This window comes from Elephantulus edwardii, unplaced genomic scaffold (genome assembly GCF_000299155.1).
Source record: "Elephantulus edwardii isolate Elephantulus edwardi_28Jun2011 unplaced genomic scaffold, EleEdw1.0 scaffold00037, whole genome shotgun sequence".
NCBI lineage: Eukaryota > Metazoa > Chordata > Mammalia > Macroscelidea > Macroscelididae > Elephantulus > Elephantulus edwardii.
This window is the reverse complement of record NW_006399787.1, coordinates 17,420,699-17,441,300: the sequence shown is the minus strand read 5'-3', so window position 1 is coordinate 17,441,300 and position 20,602 is coordinate 17,420,699. Positions and strand designations below refer to the sequence as shown.

The window sequence follows — 20,602 nt, the reverse complement described above, 5'->3', positions numbered from 1 at the left end:
TTCATATGCATAGTTTAGGGAATTCTGGTAGCCAGCTGGTAAGGGATTACACTGCCAACCTAAAGACGTGCAATGTGAACCCATTATCTGCTCTGTGGAAGAAAACTGGGCAGTCTCCTCTCATGTGATTTTACAACCTCTGAAAACCCACTGGAGGGTCAGCTATGAGTCAGATGCAACACCACGAAACAGAACAACAACAAAAAAATCCTTAGTTTATGAAAAATTTTAGGTAAAGGTTGGTATTAATTCTTCAAAAATTTGTTGAGCAACTGCTTTGGGTCAGCCATTGTGTTAGACCCTATGGTTATAAAAAGGAATAAAATAAAATAATTTCTAGGCATCCTAATGCAATATACTGTATGCTTCAACAAAAGCATGACCAAAATGCAGTAGAAGCTCCAAAGAAGAGGATGATGGTATTAAAAGATAAAAATGTCTAGTTTTTAGGATTGTAAACTCAGTGGCAGTGTAGAAATTTAATTTTAAGTAGTATGGCATGTTAGATTGGTGGCAAAAAGTTAAACATGCATGTGCTGTTTGTTGTTATGTGCCATTGAGTCACCTGCGACTCATAGCAACTCTGCATACAATAGCTCTTAACCCTGCCCTATCCTGAATCAATCTCATTATCTCCAACACACCTACTCTCATTATCCTAGTCACTAAATCAATCCATCTCATCTTGATTCTTCATCTCTTGCACTGTCCCTCCACCCTTCCAAGCATAATATCCTTCTTCAAGAATCAGTCCCTCCTGGCCATGTGCCCAAAGTGTGTGAGACAAAGCTTCAAAATATTTACCTCCAAGGAGGATCCTGGTTTCACCCTCTCAAAGACAGACCTGTCTATTCTCTTGGCAGTCCATGATATGTTCAATACTCCTCTCCAGCACCACAATTCAAAGGCATTGATTCTTCTTCTATCATCCTTAGTCATTGTCGAGCTTTCTGATGCATAGCAAGTAACTGTGAAGACTATAACCTGTATCAGGCACACCTTAGTCTCCAGACTGACATCATTGCCCATCAGTACTTGGGAAAGGTCCCTGATAGTATATTTTCCCAATGTAATTTGTCCTTTGATTTCCTACATATTGGTGCCAGGAGTGTTGGTTGTGGAACCAAACAAGCTGAATTTGTTAACAATCTTAATCTCTTCTCCATCTGTCGTGATGCTGCCAGTTGGCCCAACGGTGAGAATCAGATAAAGGTCTGAATTCAGTTAGATCAAATAAGGAAGGAGGTGTATGGGAGAGAGAGGTCTAGTTAACCTCCAACCATTCCACTGACCTCAAAGCATCAATAAGTAGAGACAGAGTGGATGCTCCAGCCATAGGCAAGTTCCCAACAGAATGCCAACTAATGCATGGGGGGAAATAAGCTCCCAGCTGAGCCTTGCCAAACCACAGAGTTGTGAGAAATGGCAAACTATCATTTGAAGTCACAAAGTTTAGAATAGTGTATTTTGCAGCTGTAAAGGAATGAACTAAAAATACTTAATGAATCTTGACCAAAAGGGGAAAAATATGGAACAGAATTTCAAATTTTCATGGACTCCAGACTTCCCAGAACTGTAAAGTTTAAAAGAACCTCTGAAACTATTGCCCAGAGATATCTTTAAATCTTCAAAAAAAAAAATCTTAGAGTCTTTTTTAAAACCAAACAATAGTTCAACTTAACTAGTAAAATATATTTTCTGGAAGAAGTATACTTTTAACTTTTTCATGACCTAATTATTTTGTTTTGAGTTTTCTTGATGATGCATGTGTTTTCAGTAACAGAAGGCATGTTGAAATCAAGAAAAAAATAGTCTGTAGTTAATACAGATTTTGATATATTTTTGTGAAAACCTGTATCAATAAGACTATGGTGATAGGATTGATGGTGAGGCCTGTTTCTTTGATTCTTGCAATTATATAGGTTCTTGGAAGACAGCATCTATAACAACTGGGATTGTAGTTTCACAGTTTACCTGAGAAACTGAAACTGCTGGTAAGTGATAAATATCCCATGGGTAATTTAACAGAAGGATGAAAAACTATCTCCATGGGATCAAAGAAGGAAGGTTAGAGGGAACCTTAGAGGACAGTGAATTTATGTTAATGGGTGAGGAACAATATAGGAGAGAAGATGAGAATGATTGCACACATAAAGAATATAATTAGAATATAATAAATGGCCTTTGTAGAAACTGTTGAATGTGTGTGCTCTGCTGTCTAGGTTCTTAAGAACAAGAAGGAAATATAATAATAAAGTGAGAGTCTGAAACTGTATGTATTAGTTTAATTGGGCTACAAGCTTGATGGATCCTAAGGACAAGAATTCGTTGTCTCACAGAAGGTCAGAATCAGGGTATTATTACCCAAGTTATTATTATATCTAGGAATCTAAGAGAAGAACTGTACCTACCACACCTTTCTTCTAGCTTCTAGTGGCTCCTTGCAATATTTGGTGTTCTTTGTCTTCTTGTAGAGTCTACATCTATTGTCACATGCCCATCTTTCCTTTGTCTCTCTCTACCTCTGTATATCTTCTTTTATATGGGCTCTGGTTACCACAGGATACCATTTTATTCTCAGAACCTAATATAGTACCTGACCCAAAGAAATTGTTCAATGAATGTTTGAGGAATGAATGAGTAAATCAAATAAAAGTCACCATCCTATTCCAGTATTATTTCTCTCAATTGATAATACCGTCAACGATCAAACAAGGCAATTTTCTTAAGTAAAGGACTTAAGATTTGGCACAACTTTTTGGTGGACACAGTTTGATCCATAACATTGTGTTGTGCATGAATTTATTAAAGGAAAAATTTACATTACTTTGAGATTAACCTGTGATTTTAAGCATGTTATCATAAAGGGTATCACCACTTGCTGCTTAAAATTGTGACCTCCATTTCTTTTTGTCTATTTTGTAATTGTGTTATCAGTCTTTTTCTTGTGGAGGCCCGGTAGGATTCTGCAAACTTTTGGTATGAGACCTTTTTCTGAAATTGTACTGCCAAATATTTGTTTCCAGTCAGTAGATATTTTTTTTTTCTCTGTTGGAAAAAGTTTTTGATGCACACAGAGATTTAATCTTTAGAAGGTCCCATTCATCAATTTTATCCTCTCCAGATTGTGCATTTCTGGCTGAATTTGGCAGTCTCTTTATACCATAGACTAGGTAATCTAAGCTTGATTCCAGTTTGTCTCTGATGAACTTTATGTTTTGGGGCTTTACTCCCAGGTCTCTGATCCACCTTGAGTTGATTTTTGTGCATGATGTGAGATGTAGATCCTGCTTCAGCTTTCCGCAGGTAGCAGTCCAGTTTTGCCAGCACCATTTATCAAAGAGGTTGTCATTTGATAAGTTTTATTTCCTTGTTGAATATCAGTTGGCCAGAGACAGCTGGGTCCATTTCTGAGTTGTCAAGTCTGTTCCGTTGGTCTATGTGCCTATCATTATACCAAGACCATGCTGTTTTCGTTACTGCCACTGTGTTTTGAGGTCAGGGCGTGATATGTTTCTCATTTCATTTTTGTTTTTCAGAAGTACTTTTCTTACTTGAGGTCTCTTTCCTCTCTAAACAAACTTGACAATTTCTCTTTTGATCTCCTTGAAAAATTAATTTGGTTTCTATACTAGGATTGCATTGACTATGTAGATTGCTTTTGCTAGGATTGCCATTTTCACAATACTGAGTCTTCCTATCCATGCACAGGACACTTTTTTTTTTTTTAAATTTAGGTCTTTTATTGTGTTTTGCAGAAATATTCTATAGTTTTCTTTGTATACATCTTTTGTGTCTCTAGTTAGGTTGACTCTCAAGTATCTCAATTTGTGGTTGGCAATTGTAAGTGGTTTGTTCTTGCTTTCCCTCTGATGGCCAGGAGACACATGAAGAAATGCTTAATATCCCTGGCAATAAGAGAGATGTAAATCAAAACTACAATGAGCTACTTCCTTACCCCAATAGCAGTGGCAAAGTTTAATAGGACAGAACTTGTAACTGTTGAAGAGGATGTGGTGAGATAGGAACTCTTGGAATCGTAAAATGGTACAACCACTCTCGAAGACAGCTTGGCATTTCCTCAAAAAGCTGAACATAGAAATGTCATATGATCTAGCTATTCCACTGCTTGGAATATACCCCAAGAAAATTAGAACTGAGGCACAAACAAAGACTTGCACACCAATGTTCATAGCAGCATCATTCACCATCACAAGAACATGGAAACAGCCCAAATGTCCAAACACAATCGAATGGTTTGAGAAATTATGGTACATTCACATGATGGAATAGTACACAGAATGTAGGAGCCATGATTTTGTAAATCACTATCTTACTTGGGTGGGACTGGAGAGCATTATGGTAAGTGACCTAACTTAATCCCATAAGGACAAATACGTAAGACCATTATTGTAGAACATGTATGAGGATCCAAGTCAGGGAGGCTGGGAGCAGAGGAGTGAGGATAAGTGGGGATAATGGGTGAGGTTAATCATAGGGTTACACAATTTGATTGGTGGAGGGAGGAGTGGGTAAGGGAAATAGGAAAGACCTAGTGTGAAAAATAATATATATGAACTTTGTAAGTAAGCCAGTATAAAATAAAAATTTTATTGTTGTTGTTGTTAAGCGCCATCAAGTCAAGCGACCCAATGATCAAAAGACCTGAACCCTGTTCTATAACTATTGTCAGTTTTCTAAGTTCATAGAGTTTCCAGAGATATGTTTAGGAAGTGGATGCTACTCCTGCTTCCAAGCCTATCTTAATCTGGGCACTCCATCAAACATTGTCCACCATGAGTCACCATTTTGGCTTTTGACACACCTGTGGCACAGCATTCACTATCATAGCAACCCCAGTTTACCTCAGTACAGCAAATTGACAGACCAGTGCTGTACCAGTTAAAGGAATGCTCATTCCAAACACAATTAACACCAGGCCCGAGGGCTGCAAGCCCATGGGCCCAAACTGATGTTTAAATACCCAGGGCTACGCATCAGGCCCTGATTGGCTCTAAACAAGAGGCTTCTAGCCCACGGTTCATTGTTAGCCAAATCCAGCAAATCCAATCAGCTCACACAGTTGAGAATGAAATAAAAACAAACAGTTCACACCTGACCTTCAACCAAAACAAGAAGAACCTACCTTTCAGAATCCAGTGGCTTCACACATGAGCCTTCAAAGGGAAGACTCAGTTGATACTCAGCCAACTTTTCAATACTCAGGCCCATGCACCAGGCTCTGATTGGCTCTAAACAAGAGGCTTCTAGCCCACAGCTCATAAGAAAAAAGAATAATAGACACAGATCAATAGTAATTAATTCTACGTAACACAATGTATATGAATGAGTGTATGAAACACAATGTATATAAATTAGTGAATGAAAACCAATAAAAAAGGAAGAAAAATTGTGACCTCTACTTTCCCAAATCCAGTGAGTGGGTCACTTTATATCTGAGAAAGTTGTAGAGTTATGCATGTTTTCCGAAAAGTCTGTTCAGAGTTTTAGTTGTTGCTGCTGTCAGTATTGTACTAACAGTTAAGACAGTGAGATTCATTCCATATTCTAAACAAGTAAATGTCTCCTTGTAGATAGAACCTTAGTCTGTTTCTGTTGTGCATACATTGTCATGGAAATTTGGTAGTCATTCAGACCTAACACTTCTTCTGATACTGGGGTGACCTCCCTGAGAAAGGACAGTGGCAGAGTTTCCATTTAGGGCTGATGGCAACTGAAGGGAAAAGATTACTTGCTTACCTTCTAGATAGGAGGGATTGTTGATTTAACATAAATTTCATCTATTCCAGTGTCTAGACAGCCTTGGTGATGCAATGGTTAAGCATTTGACTGCTACCTGACAAGCTGACCATTGGAACCCGCTGGCAGTTGTGTGAGAAAAGACCTGGTAATCTGATCCCATAAAGTTTGACACCTGGAAAATTCTGTAGGGCAGTTCTACTCAATTTTGTAGGGTCACTTTGTGTCAGAATTGGCTCAATAGCACCTAAAACAATAACTCAATATTCTCCTTGACCAAAGCAGCCGGTCAGTAGCTTGTTTTTTCAATAAGAAGGATGGGTTGTTTATATGGATATCAAGTGCTTGTCCTACTTTGTGAATGTGAGCACTACACAAAAAGTAGTGTGTGTTTGCTTTGGAGTCATTCACTCCCTAAGGAGAGAGGATGGGATTAGGGGAACAATTGCAGACACACAATTGTCCTAGTCCCTTTTGTCTGGGTTCCATATTGTGCAATCAATTTATCATTATTATTTTGTTTTTGTGGTCTTTTGGTTAGAAAGAAGGAAGGGAATATATGTGAGAATTTTTATAAAAATACTATTTCCCCCTGGAGGGAGATGGCTCAGTGTTTTGCTGGCTGCAGGGGAGAGTCACTGTCTCTTTGCCCAACACCAAAAATTTCCACCAACCATGGCTGCTTCTGAAGCCACAAGAGACTTCTGTGACCTGGGGCTCATGTCTCAGCAGAGTGACTCAGACTCTGAGCTTTGTTTGTGTGTCCAGTGACCAGACAAAGGCTGGAGGCTGAGGCTGGAGACTTCTAGCTTGTGTCTTCTGTCCCTTGCAAGAAAAGAGGAAAATAGCTGTTTCCCCCGCTTTCTTGTTGACACTTTAGCTGTGCTGTTGCCACTAAACATTAACTATGGCTATTAAAGTGAAAATGAATGGAAGTTATTGTTGTTCGTTTGCACCCTCACGTACAACAGATAGAAAGTGCCTGGTACCACACTATCCTCACAATTTGTGGTGTGCTCCACTCCATTTTTGTGGTCAATGTATATTTTAAAGTGAGCTATGGTCGTATGTTGTTGTTGTTAAGTGCCATCAAGTTGACTACGACTCATAGCGACTTTATGCACAACTCTGAACCCTGCTCTATCCTGAGTCAATTTCATTGTCTTTGACACACCTACCCTCATTACCCCAGTCATTGAGTCAATCCATTTCCTTCAAGGTCTTCCTTTCTTGTGTTGTCCCTCCGTCGTTGCAAACATGATATCCCTCTCCAAGGACTGGTCCCTCCTGGCAACATGCCCAAAGTATATGAGACAGAGCTTCAAAATCCTTGTTTCTAAGGAGCAGCCTGGTTTCACTCTCTCATAAGTGGACCTATTTGTTCTCCTGGCAGTCCATGGTATATTCAATACTCTTCTCTAGCACCACAACTCAAAGGCATCAATTCTTCTCCTATCATCCTTAGTCACTGTCCAGCTCTCAGATGCATAGCAAGTAACTGTGAAGACCATGGCCTGAATCAGGCACACTTTAGTTTCTCGACCGATATCATTGATTTTCAGTACTCTGGAGATGTCTCTGACAGCAGACTTTCCCAATGCAATTTGTCTTTTGATTTCCTGGCTGCTGGTACTAAGAATGTTGGTTGTGGAGTCAAGCCAGTTGAAACTGTTAACAATTTCACTCTCTTCACTGTCTATGATGCTGCTGCCAACTGGCCCAGTGGTGAGAATCTCTGTTTTCTTAATATTGAGCTTGAATCCATATTGAAGGCTACAGTCTTTGACCTTCTGTGGCATAGCATCTCTCAATATTACAATTCAAGGCTTGAATTTGTTCTTTAGTTCTTTAAGTTTGAGAAATGCTGAATGAATGTTCCTCTTTTTATTCTCTATCTCCAGTTCTTTGCATAGTGAGCTCTGGTGGCCCAACAGTAAGGAGATGTGCTGTTATCTCAAAGGCATGTATTTCAAATCCATCAACTGCTTTGCAGGAGAAAGATGGGCAATGTCCTCTTGTGCAAGTAAACTGCCTCTGAAAACTTGTTGGAGGGTCAACTATGAGTCAGTTATGACTTGGTGGTTGATAACAACAAGCTCTTTGCACATCCTGATACTTTGCTTTGTGTTCTAGAGCTTCCCTTTAAAATCTTCTGTTCAACTTTTTAACTTTGACATTTCTTCTTTTTGCTTTGGCTTCTCAACACTGTGGTCCAATTTTCCAAGTCTCTTTTGACATCCATTTTGGTCTTTTCTTTCTCCTCTGTCTTTGTAATAATCTTTTACTCTCTTTGTGAATGATACCTTTGATATCCCATAATTCATCTGGTCTTCTATTCTTAGTGTCTTATGCTTCAAACCTGTTCTTGAGATGGTTTTTAAATACAAGTGGGTTAGATTCAAGGTCATATATTGGCTCTTGTGGACCTTCTTTTATTTTCTTCAGCTTCAATTTGAACTTGCACATGAACAATTACTGTTCTGTTCCACAGTCAGCATCTCACCTGGTTTTAACTGCCGATAATGAGCTTCTCCAGTGCATAGAGAAGTGCATGGAACACTGCAGGTTTAAAACCGGGAAAGATGTGTGTCAGGGCTGTATCCTCTCTCCATAACTATTCAATTTGTATGCTGAGGAAATCATTAGAGAAGCTGGATTTTATGAAGACAAATGTGACAATAACGGAGGAAGACTCAATAACCTGTGTTACGCAGATGACACAACCTTGCTTGCTGAATGTGAGGAAGATCTAAAATGCTCACTACAGAGGATCAAGGATTGTTACCTTCAATACAGATTACATCTCAGCATCAAGGAAAAAACACACCAAACTCCCCTTTTTTTAGACCGATAGGCAATGTCATGATATATGGAGAAAAGATTAAAATTGTCAACAATTTAGTCTTGCTTGGATCCTCAATCAACACCTTTTGTTTCAACAGCCAGATGATTGGGAGACATATGTTGTTGCTGTTGTTATGTGCTGTCGAGTCGCCTGCGACTCATAGCGACCCTATGTACAACAGCCCTAAACTCCGCTCTGTCCTGTGCCAATCGCACTGTCTCTGACACTCCCATCCCAATTATCCCAGTCACTGAATCAATCTACCTCATAGAGGGCCTATATATAGCACTGTTAAAATCTTCTGTCAAGGACCTTTCCAAAGTCCTGAATAGTAATGATGTCAGTTTAAAGACTAAGGTGCAACTGGTCCAAGCCACAGCCCTTCTAATCGCCTCCTGTGTATCTGAGAACTGGCTAGTACATAAGGATGAGAGGAGAAGAATTGATGCTTTTGAGTTGTGGTATTGAAGAAGGGTACTGGCTATCTCATGAACTTCCACAGAACAAATATGTCTTGGAGAAAGAATAACGCGCATATTCCCTGGAAGCAAAGGTGATGGAGCTTTGTATTGCGTATTTTGCACATATTCTTGTTGTTATGGTTGTCAGGTTGACTGCTAGGGGAGATTATTCCTTGGAAAGGGACATTGTGCTTGGGAAGGAGAGGAAGAACTTCCACAAGATGGGTTGATACAATGTCTGTAACAATGAACTCAAATGTATTTAAAGTTGCTAAGGATGGTACAAGATAGGACAGCGTTCACATCTATTGTTCATTGGGTTGCTATGAATTGTACTTGACTTGATGACACTTAACAACAATAGTGGTGTACTGCTGACCAAAAGACTGCCTCTGATTTGAACCCACCAGCTGCTCCATGGGAAAAGTCCAGCGGTCTTGTTTCATTATAATTTGCAGTCTCAGAAACCCTCTAGATGGTCAGTTTGACTTGGATCTGACTGGACAGCAGTGTGTTGAGTGGAATGGAGTTGTATATTTAGAGTACTTCAAACCTATGGGATAATTTGCCAGCATGGTATTGAACAATAGTCTCTTGTGATCCATAACGTTTTGATTGGCTAATTTTTGGAAGTAAAAGGCCAGGCTTTTTTATTATTATTATTATTTTAACTTTCTAAATTTCTCTTAGTCTGAAAGCTCTGTCTAAATGTGTCCATTATCAGTGGCCTTGTTGATATTTAAAATACAGGAGGTATAACTTCCAGCATCGTAGGAACCTCAAGGCACTGTCATATGACGGACTGACAGGTGGGTGTTGGTAATTGAAAGTAGATGCCACCAATAAGTTAATTCCACAGCTGTGTTAGCTGCATTTCAGTGCTTACTAACCACATGGAGCTTGTAGCTACTGGGTTGGACAGCACAGATACAGAACATTTCCATCACTGTAGGAATTTGCTTGGATGTTGTGTCTGTGTGGCATTCCAGAGTCCCTAGCATTAAGTCCTCTGTGGTATTGTGTTTACCTGCTGTATGAGAATGGCCTGCTTGCCTCTGGTCCTCACCAGTGCAGTGAGAGCAGAGACTATGCTGGTCGCATTCTGCTTCCTGTGTCTGGCACAGGGTGAGGCCCGTCAATTGTGCCGGCTTACTGATTTCTTGAGCAGGTGGCCAGGTGGATGAACAAGCTGAAAGGGTACCTTGTCTTCAGTGTTTGTGGACCTGAAATGATGCCTGAGACCCTGAAGATTTGGGTGACCTCTACAGACATAGTCTTGTTATTAAAGCCCTGTTTTAGAGCCACTGAAACCAATGAGAAACATTTTTAAATATTCTTTTTTTTTTTTTTTTTTACTGAAACAGATGAAGATAAGACGTCACAGATGATTAATCATGATTTAGGAGCAAGTTTTATAATTTGTTCTTTAGCAATGGCTCCAATACCATCTCTGAACTTGTTATTTGTCCTCAGGGACTAGGAATTTCTGCACAGGAATCTTTGGGGAGCTATTCTGAAGGTGGGAAGGGTCTCAGTTTGCTGGCATATGTGGGACCTTTTCTTGAAGTTCTTTAACCTGTTTTCCGACAACTCATTTCCCTTCCTTTTAAGTTTAACACAAGCTGTGATGTGTTTCTGTTGGTGCAGAGGAAACCCGTTTTAAATTAATTTATGGCCCATAGCTCAACTCTGGAGCCCTGGTGACACAGTAGTTAAGCACTGGGCCACTAGCTGAGAGGTCAACCCTTTGAGCTCCTCAGTTGTTCCGTAAGAGAAAGATGTGACAGTCTGCTTCTATAAAGATTTACAGCCTCAGAATCTGTAGGAGACAGTTCTAGCCTGTTCTAGAAGGTTGTTATGAGTTGGTATCAACAGTGATGGGTTTATTATTATTACTGTATAAATTAATTCTGACTCATCACTACCTCAAGAGGCAGATTATTACTGTCCAGTAGGGGCTTTGGTTGTTTCTTTTTTTATGTTTGCTTTAATCTTTGTAGAAACAGATTGCATGGTTTTCTCCTGCACAGTCATGGGTGGATTTGCACCACCAAGCTTTCTATTAGCATCTGAGTATTTCACTGTTCTACTACTAGGATTCCTTATGGAATAATTAATCTATTACTGCTATGCTACAGAATCTCTCTGAGATTGAAGACAAGAACTTTGGTTTTTCCAGAAGGTAAGAGGTACAAATAGTCTGTCATTGTCTGATCATGAGAATAAAGGGCATGGTGCTCGAAGACTCCTGCTCATCCACATGGCAGAAGAGCCTGTCATAGTGGGTGTGCAAAAAAACTTGCCTCAAGTGGATAGCACAGATGTCCACACACAAGGAAAGCATTGCATAAAGGCAATGTCTTGGCTTGTTCTTGGACGTTTGTGAGACACCCCCCACCCCACCCCCCACCCCCCGCTCTGATTGGCCCGGAAACCAGAGTCCCCTGACCACTGTCTGCTGTTTTCCTGGGAGAATTACAGCCAGGCCTGGGCTACATGTCCAGGCTGCAGATGGCTCAGGAAGACATGTGAGGGAACAAGACAGAGGGCAGAAAGAGAGATTTCAAGGCCAGCTCTAAAACCAGTTGCACAAATCCTGTCCCATTAAGAAGCCAGGGCTTCTTCCTAAGTTTGCCTTATTCAGTTCCACATTTGGTTTCCACATTTTCTGTAGTCATGGGCTAGAAAGAAAAAAATGTAGTGACAGAAGAGTTAACGGAGAGAAACAGGGGAAACCCATTCAGATAAAGTTCTGAGGTGGAGCAAAAACAGGAAACTGTGGACCACCTATGCCAGAATGCAGTGTCAGTACAAGAGTAGAGGGAAGCACTTGAGAAGGGCAAAGGTCACAACATGGGGATAGGGGATTACCAGAACTGATGTCCTCGGGTGCCAGAAACATGGAGTAAGAGGAACAGTTGCAATGTGAGTGTGACCAAATCTGACTTCTACCCACTTCATAAAGGGGAACTTTCCCTATCAAAAATATCCATGGTACCAAACTAGCTACAAAGTCAGACATGCCACTTCCCCCACCCCATGATCCTCTACCTTTTTCTTACAAATCACTGGGTTTGATGTGATGTTCATTGCAAGGCACACAGACTTTACTCACAGTTGTGGGGTTTATTAGGGAAATGGGTTGGAGAGTGAGGGAGGCAAACAATATCTCAATGCAAGTCCAGGTTTAATCCGGCAGTCCAAAGTCACATTAACAAGGCACAATTCTCCAATGAGTGAAAGTCCAGGTCACTTCAACAGCACAAATGCAAGAAGCCTCTGGTTTCTTCAATCATCCCACAAACTATCTCAGATCAGTTACAAGCCAGCTTTCCCTTCAATCTTACAGCAAGCAAAACCTTTAATTGTGGCCTTTATCTCCATCGTTCCTCTGGTTGCACCTTGCCACAGTCTGTTCACAGCAGTCTCAGTCTCTTCACAATCTCTCCACCACCATCACCACCTTACACAGTGTAGAAAACACTATTTTATATTGGTTCCATAGCTTTTAATAACTTTCAAGACCATGTGTCTACAGTTAAGATTTTGGAGACCATGTCCCCCACCGCAATGTGGCTAAGACAATGCCTAGAAAAGCCAGTTTTAGGGTTTCTGACACCATATCTGGAGAGGCAGCATTGTTGTGTCATAGCAGCTGATTTTGACATAATTTTGTGTGAGAGTTTCCACTCAAGAAATGCATTTATCCAGCAAATAGTTGAGTACCCAAATAGAGTATGTGTTCACAGCCAAAATAGACATTATCTGAGAATTGGAAACTCCTTTAGTATTAAAATCATGCAAATAAGTTAATAGTAAAAACATATTAGGAGCCCTGAAGAATAAATAAAGTGGAGGTAGATTCGCCCTTTCTGAGAGTCTAGAAAAGCTGTCCAGAAGCAGCGATGTGATGTTAGCTGAAATCTGAAGTAAGAGTTGAGAGGGAAGTGTGAAGAAACAGCATGCACAGAATTCTGGAGGTAAAAGCAAATCAGCTCATGAGACAGAGAAATGGGCCAGCAGGCTGACCAGAAGCAAGAGGGAAGGTAATGTATCAGGGGCTGAGGCCCAAGGGGGTTCTCGGGTCAGATTCTGCCAGGCCTGGGAGAGCACATGAAGGATGCATTGCTTTACTGCAAGAGCAGGGCATCAGGGAAGGGTTATGAGCAGGGACATTGGTGCCAGGGATTCTGTGTAGGGGTTGAGGGTTGCCACCCCCTGGCAGCCTTGTCAATTTATCCCTCTACAGTGCGGCAGTCCGGTGAAGGATGGGCACCCCAATGTGACTTAGGATATTGTTTACTTCTATTCCAAATACTGCAGTCCCTTGACACATTCAGGGCATGTTCCTTTGGGACTTGGCTGGACTCAGGTTTAATGTGTGAGTGTGGGAGCCCAGGAATCTTCAGAGAGGGCCAAACTGACTATGCATTCTGAAAAGGCCCAGGTAATGGCTTCAGCCCCCAAGTGCGCACCCCCACGAGGCTGATTGGTCAGCACCCAGACCTGAGGTCAAGGGAACACAAACGGTGGGCTTTAAACCTTAGTCCGTATATAAGCAGAAAGGTGTAGACTCTGTTAAAAACTCCCTTAAAGAGAGTGGAACTGCCTCTAGACACCTCGCACATATACCCTAACCCCCCTCAACTCTTCTAGAAAAGAAAATCAGCAGTTTCTCATCTGTTTGCTTTACACAAAGGGCCTGCAAATGCATGTGGCACAGAAACACGTGATTTCAGTGAGCCCAGGATGCTGCTATAAGAAGATGAATTAAAGTAGGCCCAATTCTCAAGACCCATACAAGTATAATAGGTTATTAAATGGAAGCACATGTACTTGGAATGCTTGCTGCAGAAGATTAAAAACTATAGCCTTCAATATGGATTGTATCTCAACATCAAGATGGCAAAAATCTTCACCGTTGGACTAATAGGTAACATCATAATAAATGGAGAAAAGATTGAAATTGTCAATGATTTCCTCTTACTTAGATCCACAGTCAACACTCCTGGTACCAGTAGTCAGGAAACTTAATGCATTGGCAAGTCCTCTGTCATGGACCTCTCCAAATTACTGAGAAGCAATAATATTACTTTGAAGACTAAGGTGTGCCTGATTCAGGCCATGGACTTTTTAGTCACTTGCTATATATCTGAGAGCTGGACAAGAAATAAATATGACAGAAGAAGAATTGATGCTCTTGAGTTGTGGTGTTTTAGAAGAGCATTGAATACCTCATGAAATGCCAGAAGAACAAACAGATATGTCTTGGAAAAAGTATAGCCAGAGTGTTCCTCAGAGGTTATTCCTTAGAAGAGACATTATACTTGGAAAGATTGAGGGTCGGTAAAAGAGAATGAGACCCTCAATGAGATGGATTGACACAGTGAATGCAGCAATGGGTTCAAGTTATGTTAGAGATTATAAGGATGAAGATGGCACAGGATAGGAAAAGGTTTAGGTCTGTTTTTTTATGTTGTTGTTGTTGTTACGTGCCGTCGAGTCGTTTACGACTCATAGCGACCCTATGCACAACAGCCCTAAACCCTGCTCTAATCTGCGCCAACCGCACTGCCTTTGACACACCCATCCCGATGACCCCAGTCACCGAATCAATCCATCTCATAGAGGGTCTTCCCCTCCTGCGCTGCCCCTCCACCCTCCCAAGCATGATGTCCCTCTCCAAGGACCCGTCCCTCCTGGCAACATGTCCAAAGTATGTCAGACGAAGCCCCAGAATCCTTGCCTTCAAGGAGTAGCTTGGTTGTCATAAGTCATACTTAACTCAGTGACACCTAACAGCATCAGCAACAACATGAATTGTATGGCCCCATTATCACTTTTCAGCTGCATTCTATAGTTGTTACCAGTAGCTAATAGATAAAAGGTTTCATGGTCAAATACATTTGAGGATGCTTCATAAACTCCCCAGTTTGGCTATCTATTGAATAAGTATCACAGAAGTTGGTGCAACAATTTGTTGTTCTCTCTCCCCTTTTTAAGGCACAGCATAGGGCAAGGTTCAGAAACGTTCAAAGGATCGCTATGAGTTGTAGTTGACTCAATAGCACCTAATAGTTAAACAATCTAAGTTGTTCTTGTTGTTGTTAGGTACTATCGAGTCAAAGTATGACCTATAGAGATCCTATAAACAACAGATCTGAACCCTGTTCTATCCTGTGCCATCCTCACTCTCATTAGCACCCATTGCAGCAGTCACCATCACTCCACCTGGTTGAGGACCTTCCTCTCCTTTGCAAACTCTACTTTTCCAAGCATCATGTCCTTCTCCAAAGGAATAACCCCTCCCAGCAACATGCCTGTAGTATTTCCTGCCTCCACAGAGCACTCTGGCTGCAGCACCTCCAAGACAGATTTGTTTGTTCTGTTGGCCGGCCATAGGATGTTCAATGCTCTTCTCCAACACCACAGTTCAAAGGCATTCATTCTTCTATCATCCTTATTCATTGTCCAGCTCTCAGATGCATAGCAAGTGATAAGAAAGACTATGGCCTGAATCAGATACACCTTAGTCCTCAAATTGACATAATTACTCCTCTATAATTTGGAGAGGTCGATGTTGTTGTTGTTATGTGCTGTCGAGTTGCCTGCAACTCATAGCAACCCTATCTATGTACAACAGCCCTAAACTCTGCTCTGTCCTGTGCCAATTGCACTGTCTCCGATACACCCATCCTGATTACCCCAGTTGTGGAATCAATCCACCTTATAGAGGGCCTTCCCCTCCTGCGCTGTCCCTCCACCCTACCAAGCATGATGCCCCTTTCCAAGGACCGGTCCCTCCTTACAATATGTCCAAACTCTAATATGTTAGAGCCTTAGAATCCTTGCCTCCAGGGAGCTGCCTGGTTTGACCCTTTCCAGGATGAATCTGTTTGTTTTCTTACCAGTCCATGGTACCCTCAATACTCTTCTCCAGCACCACAGCTCAAGGACATCAATTCTCCTTCTATCCTCCTTAGTCATTGTCCAACTCTCTGATGCATAGCAAGTGATAGCAAAGACCATGGCCTGTATCAGACACATCTTAGTCACCATTGCTCTTCAGTACTTTGGAGAGGTCCCTATAACAGCAGACTTTGCCATGGCAATACGTCTTTTAATTTCCTGGCTACTGGTGCTGAGAATGTTGACAAGTAAACTAAAGCTGTGAACAATCTCAATCTCTTCACCATCCATCCTGATGCTGTCAATTGGTCCAATGAGTTTCCCAATGCAATATATCTCCTGATTTCCTGACTGCTGGTACCAAGGGTTTTAATTGTGGATCCAAGTAAGATGAAGTTCTTAATAGTTTCATTTTTTTTCTCTATCCAGTATGATGTTGCCTATCGATCCAATAGTAAGAATCTTTGTTTTCTTGACATTGAAATGCAATCCATACTGAAGGCTGCATTCCTTGATTGCCTCTTAATTCCTATTCAATCTGTATGCTGAGGAAATTATTTGAGAACGATCTAAGAGTAGACCCAAAATTAGAGGTTACATGGACAAAAAAGATAGAATGCAGTAGTGGTGAAAATTTTAACCTCTGGTAGAGTGAGGTTTAAATTACACTTCCACCACTTCCTAGCAGTGTAATGTTGAACAAATTACATCTCCTTAGATTTCAGTGTTTTGCCTGTACAATAGTTCCAATTTCTTTTTAGGGAGGGGTGAGTAGGGAGAAAAATACAACAATGAATCCATGGAAATCCAAAGTCTCTGTAAATTTTCATTAAAATTAATAATAATAAAATTTTTAAAAAAAACAACAATAAGAAAACCCCAATAGTTCCTATTTCTCATTGTTGTCATATGTACTCGTGAGACTATGCATGTGGATTATTTATTCTCTCTCTCTCCGTTGTTACTGTTGAGTCAGAACCAACTTATAACTGACTCCTATCAGGTTTCCAAGGCTGTAGGTCACACAGGAGGACATTGCTCATCTTTTTTTCTTGGAGCTCAATGTGGATTTGAACTACCGGAAACGCACAGCTTTTGAGTTAGCAAGACAGCTCTCTCCAGACAATGCCACCAGAGCTCTGAATTACGTAGCACGGCCAGTCACCATGAAACATCATATTGTTCTTATGATGCAGACAGGACGCCTGCTTTGGTTAGCCATTGTGATTGATCATCTGCCTTCCCGAGGGTCTTCTTACACTGTTGGATCTGTTCCATTTGCTTTCTGAGAGCGAATCAGTTTTGTTAGTCTTAGACTTGTCATCACTTTTTTTTCTTCTTGCAAAAATAACCTTTATACTTTTTCTTTTTTCCCCCCTGACCTAGTTCCTAATAAGTGAACGGGACGCTCAGTGCAACCTCCACTGTTCCCGGACTCAACCCAAACCCATCTGTGCCTCCGATGGCAGGTCCTATGAATCCATGTGTGAGTACCAGCGAGCCAAGTGCCGAGACCCAGCCCTGGCTGTAGTCCATCGAGGCAGATGCAAAGGTGAGTGCAGGCACTCTTGTTTACCTCTCAGAGGGCCTCCTGGTCGCCCAACTCTGAGCATTCCCTTTGGGGATCTTAGCGTGGATCTGTCCACTTGGTTTGCTACCCCACATTCCACCCTTTCCACCAAGGAATAAAGAGCATTGATCTGCCTGAAGGAATGACCAACTTGAACCACTGCCCCCAGGTTAGGGCTTACTGACGTGTGCTGCTATCTAGCTAGTGAATTTTGGGTGCCAAGCTGTGTTTCTAGCTCCTGAAGAGAGATTCCAAATTGCTAGCTAGCAGATAATCTTTGTTTTGGTTTACTTACATGTTTCAAAACATTGAAAATATTTGTGACAGCATTTAAAAATTGGGAGATCAAGTAGAAAAAAGATCTATTTTTGTGTGTGCTTCTTTGGAAGAAAGAGCAAGTTCTGATAATATTAGCTCTGTGTTTCTAAAAGGAAACAAACTGTAACTACTCTTTAAGGTGAAAGATGTATTCTAACACAGGAGGAGATAATAGTTTGCTTGTCACAGTCCTCAATACTCCCTAACGTCTCTCACAATGAATGCCATTATTCCCATATCCAGCCCATTTCTCTAATGGGCCTGCAGATGTGGGTTCATGACCCTGGCCTGCTGAGAACCACCACAGGAATTGTGGGAAGCCAAGCAAGCTCTGGTGGTCTAGTGGTATGGAGCTTCGCTGCCATTTCCCTGCCATACCAAAGGCACACGCTTCGAATCCCCCAGCTGCTATGTGAGAGAACACACAGTATCCTCCCATGAGATCTCCTGGCTCTGAAAGTCCCCTGGAGGGTTAGCTATGAGTCAGTTCTGACTCTATGGTACATAACAACAAGCTGCCCTAGAACATTTGATTTTTCAGAGAAGTACTGGCAATTATTGAACTATAAAACAACTTTGGGACTCTATGAACTGACTAGGCTTTTATTTGTGTGTTTTTAAATAAGTCCAACGAAGAATAATGGAAGTGGAATGCTTCCTTCTCCCTTCAACTGGGGGTGAGAGTACTTGGTAGAAAAAAATTGGTCAAAACTGTTATAAATATGAAACACACATACTGTCTCTAAGAGGGACATGAGACCGAGAGTCAGTCACTAGCTGCTGCCGGTTCGTAGTTAGAAAGGCCCATGGATTGCACGTGAACTTCACACAGGTACAGCGACTTCTCCCAGCCTGTCTAGAACTGGGCAACCATTCTGCTCCATGGCTCCAGTGTGGAATCCAAGGGAAATATGAAATATGCTCTTCTCCCCTTTTAGATGCTGGCCAGAGCAAGTGTCGCCTGGAGCGGGCTCAGGCCCTGGAGCAAGCCAAGAAGCCCCAGGAGGCTGTGTTTGTGCCAGAGTGTGGCGAGGACGGCTCCTTTACCCAGGTGAGGTCTGGCTCAGCCTCCTCAGGGCCAGTTCCTGGACTGAGGCAGAGACGAAGCGTCCTGAGAATGGGAGGAAACCGCTTCACAAGGAGCTCTTCAGCTCCCTTCTGTGCCACCTTCTCATCCCTGCCTCCCCCAACCCCCTTCATGCCCCTCCACACCAACCTTTGCCAACACACAAACCTTTGCCAATTGGCAATGGGTCCTACAAAGCATCGTGGAAGTCCGAGCCAGGAGACTGGCATGGTCTGTCCCCATCCTCCCTGCTGGCTGTCTCCTCAGAGGGCCAGACCTGCGTTTTTCTCTTCTGTCAAATGTAGACTGATTGTTTCTTCTTCTCCATGCCAGTTTCCATGGGCAACCCCGTTATTCCCTTTGCTGTTTATTACTTTGCTGTTATTATTTGTACTCCCTTCTCACCTACCTCCAGTCCTTCACAGAGTGGTGCTGACTTTGAGTTCATCTCGTGCCTGTGCATGTGCACGGGTGTGTTTAAGTGTGCACGGGTGTGTGGACACGTGCGTACATACATGTGCTTGTTTGTGCACACACACAAGCTCTCTGGTCTTCAAGTTTCTTTTCAGGCAGGTCCGTCTTTGTTCATAGTCTTCTGTAGTACTACGTAGTGCTTTGTAGAAAAATGACACTGATGATGTCACAGCTGGCACAGATTATTTTGAGAACATAGGCAGCAGTAGGACTGTGAGATGTTCCTTAGTAAAGTTCTGGGCTGCTTCCTCCAACACCAGAAGTGTGTGGCTTGTAGTCTGGTGGAGCTTAGGAAACCAGACACTTCCTCAAGAGCCAGGAGATTGTGTTGGTTACATTAAGTCTGTCAGCAAAGAAGAATGAACTCTAGCAAGTGATTGAGATGGTTGTAATGCCAATGACTCCTTTTATGGGATAGAGTGGCATCTGGGGACTGTGGTGGCAAAATCCGCAGGGCAGTTGCATTCCTCACCTAACGGCAGCTAGCTTGAATCTACCAGCTTTAGCATTTTAAAGCTTCTCTCTAAGTCACCATCATTGGGGTCAAGGGCATAAACTGGCCTTGGTCTGAGGGGCTCGGGCTTTCATTTCTTTCAAGCAGTTAGATAGTTGGTTTCTGGCTGACTGTAGAGGCAAGGGTGGTGGTATGGGGATGGAGTATCCAGATTTAAAAAAAAACTTCCAAGTTGATTAAAATGTACAACAAGGACTCTGATTCAGAGGTTCATACTTACCTTGGTTCAGTATTCTGAGAAAGGTACTTTGTACCTTTGTACCTTTTTCTTGTTTAAATTTCACCGTAAGCCTGGTGGCATAGTCCATAGAGAGGTGCGTTGTAATCGGATGGGTATACCATTGAGTCCACAGGAGTCATTAATTCATTGCTGTGGAGGAGGACTCCTAATGACACTCTGCTGGATTTCTCAGTCTGTCAGTTGAACAGGAGGAGATTGCAGATCTCTCTTCTTTGGAGCTGCTGATGAACTGCCAGAGGAGCATGGCCTTTGGGTTAGCAGCACAACTCATTATGGGCTTGTATTGGTAGTGTTGTTGTTGTTGTGTACTGTCAAATCTGATCCGGCTGACAAGGAAGAGATTGCCCCTCCTGCTCCAGTGAAGTATCTGGTGGATTTGAACTGTGTGCCTTTGGGATTGCAGTACCGCTTCTTGCCACTTCTAGGCTACCAGAGCTCCCCCCC

General features: G+C 41.9%; 1 protein-coding gene across 1 annotated transcript in view; it reads left to right on the top strand.

Annotated features, from left to right (window-relative positions):
* SMOC1 (SPARC related modular calcium binding 1) overlaps positions 1–20,602 on the top strand; it is a 251,084-nt gene that overhangs the window by 88,538 nt on the left and 141,944 nt on the right. Inside the window, exons 2-3 of the mRNA XM_006884738.1 lie at positions 17,362–17,527; positions 18,802–18,914. Of these exons, the coding sequence (XP_006884800.1) occupies positions 17,362–17,527; positions 18,802–18,914 (279 nt within the window). The remainder of the gene's footprint in view (positions 1–17,361; positions 17,528–18,801; positions 18,915–20,602) is intronic.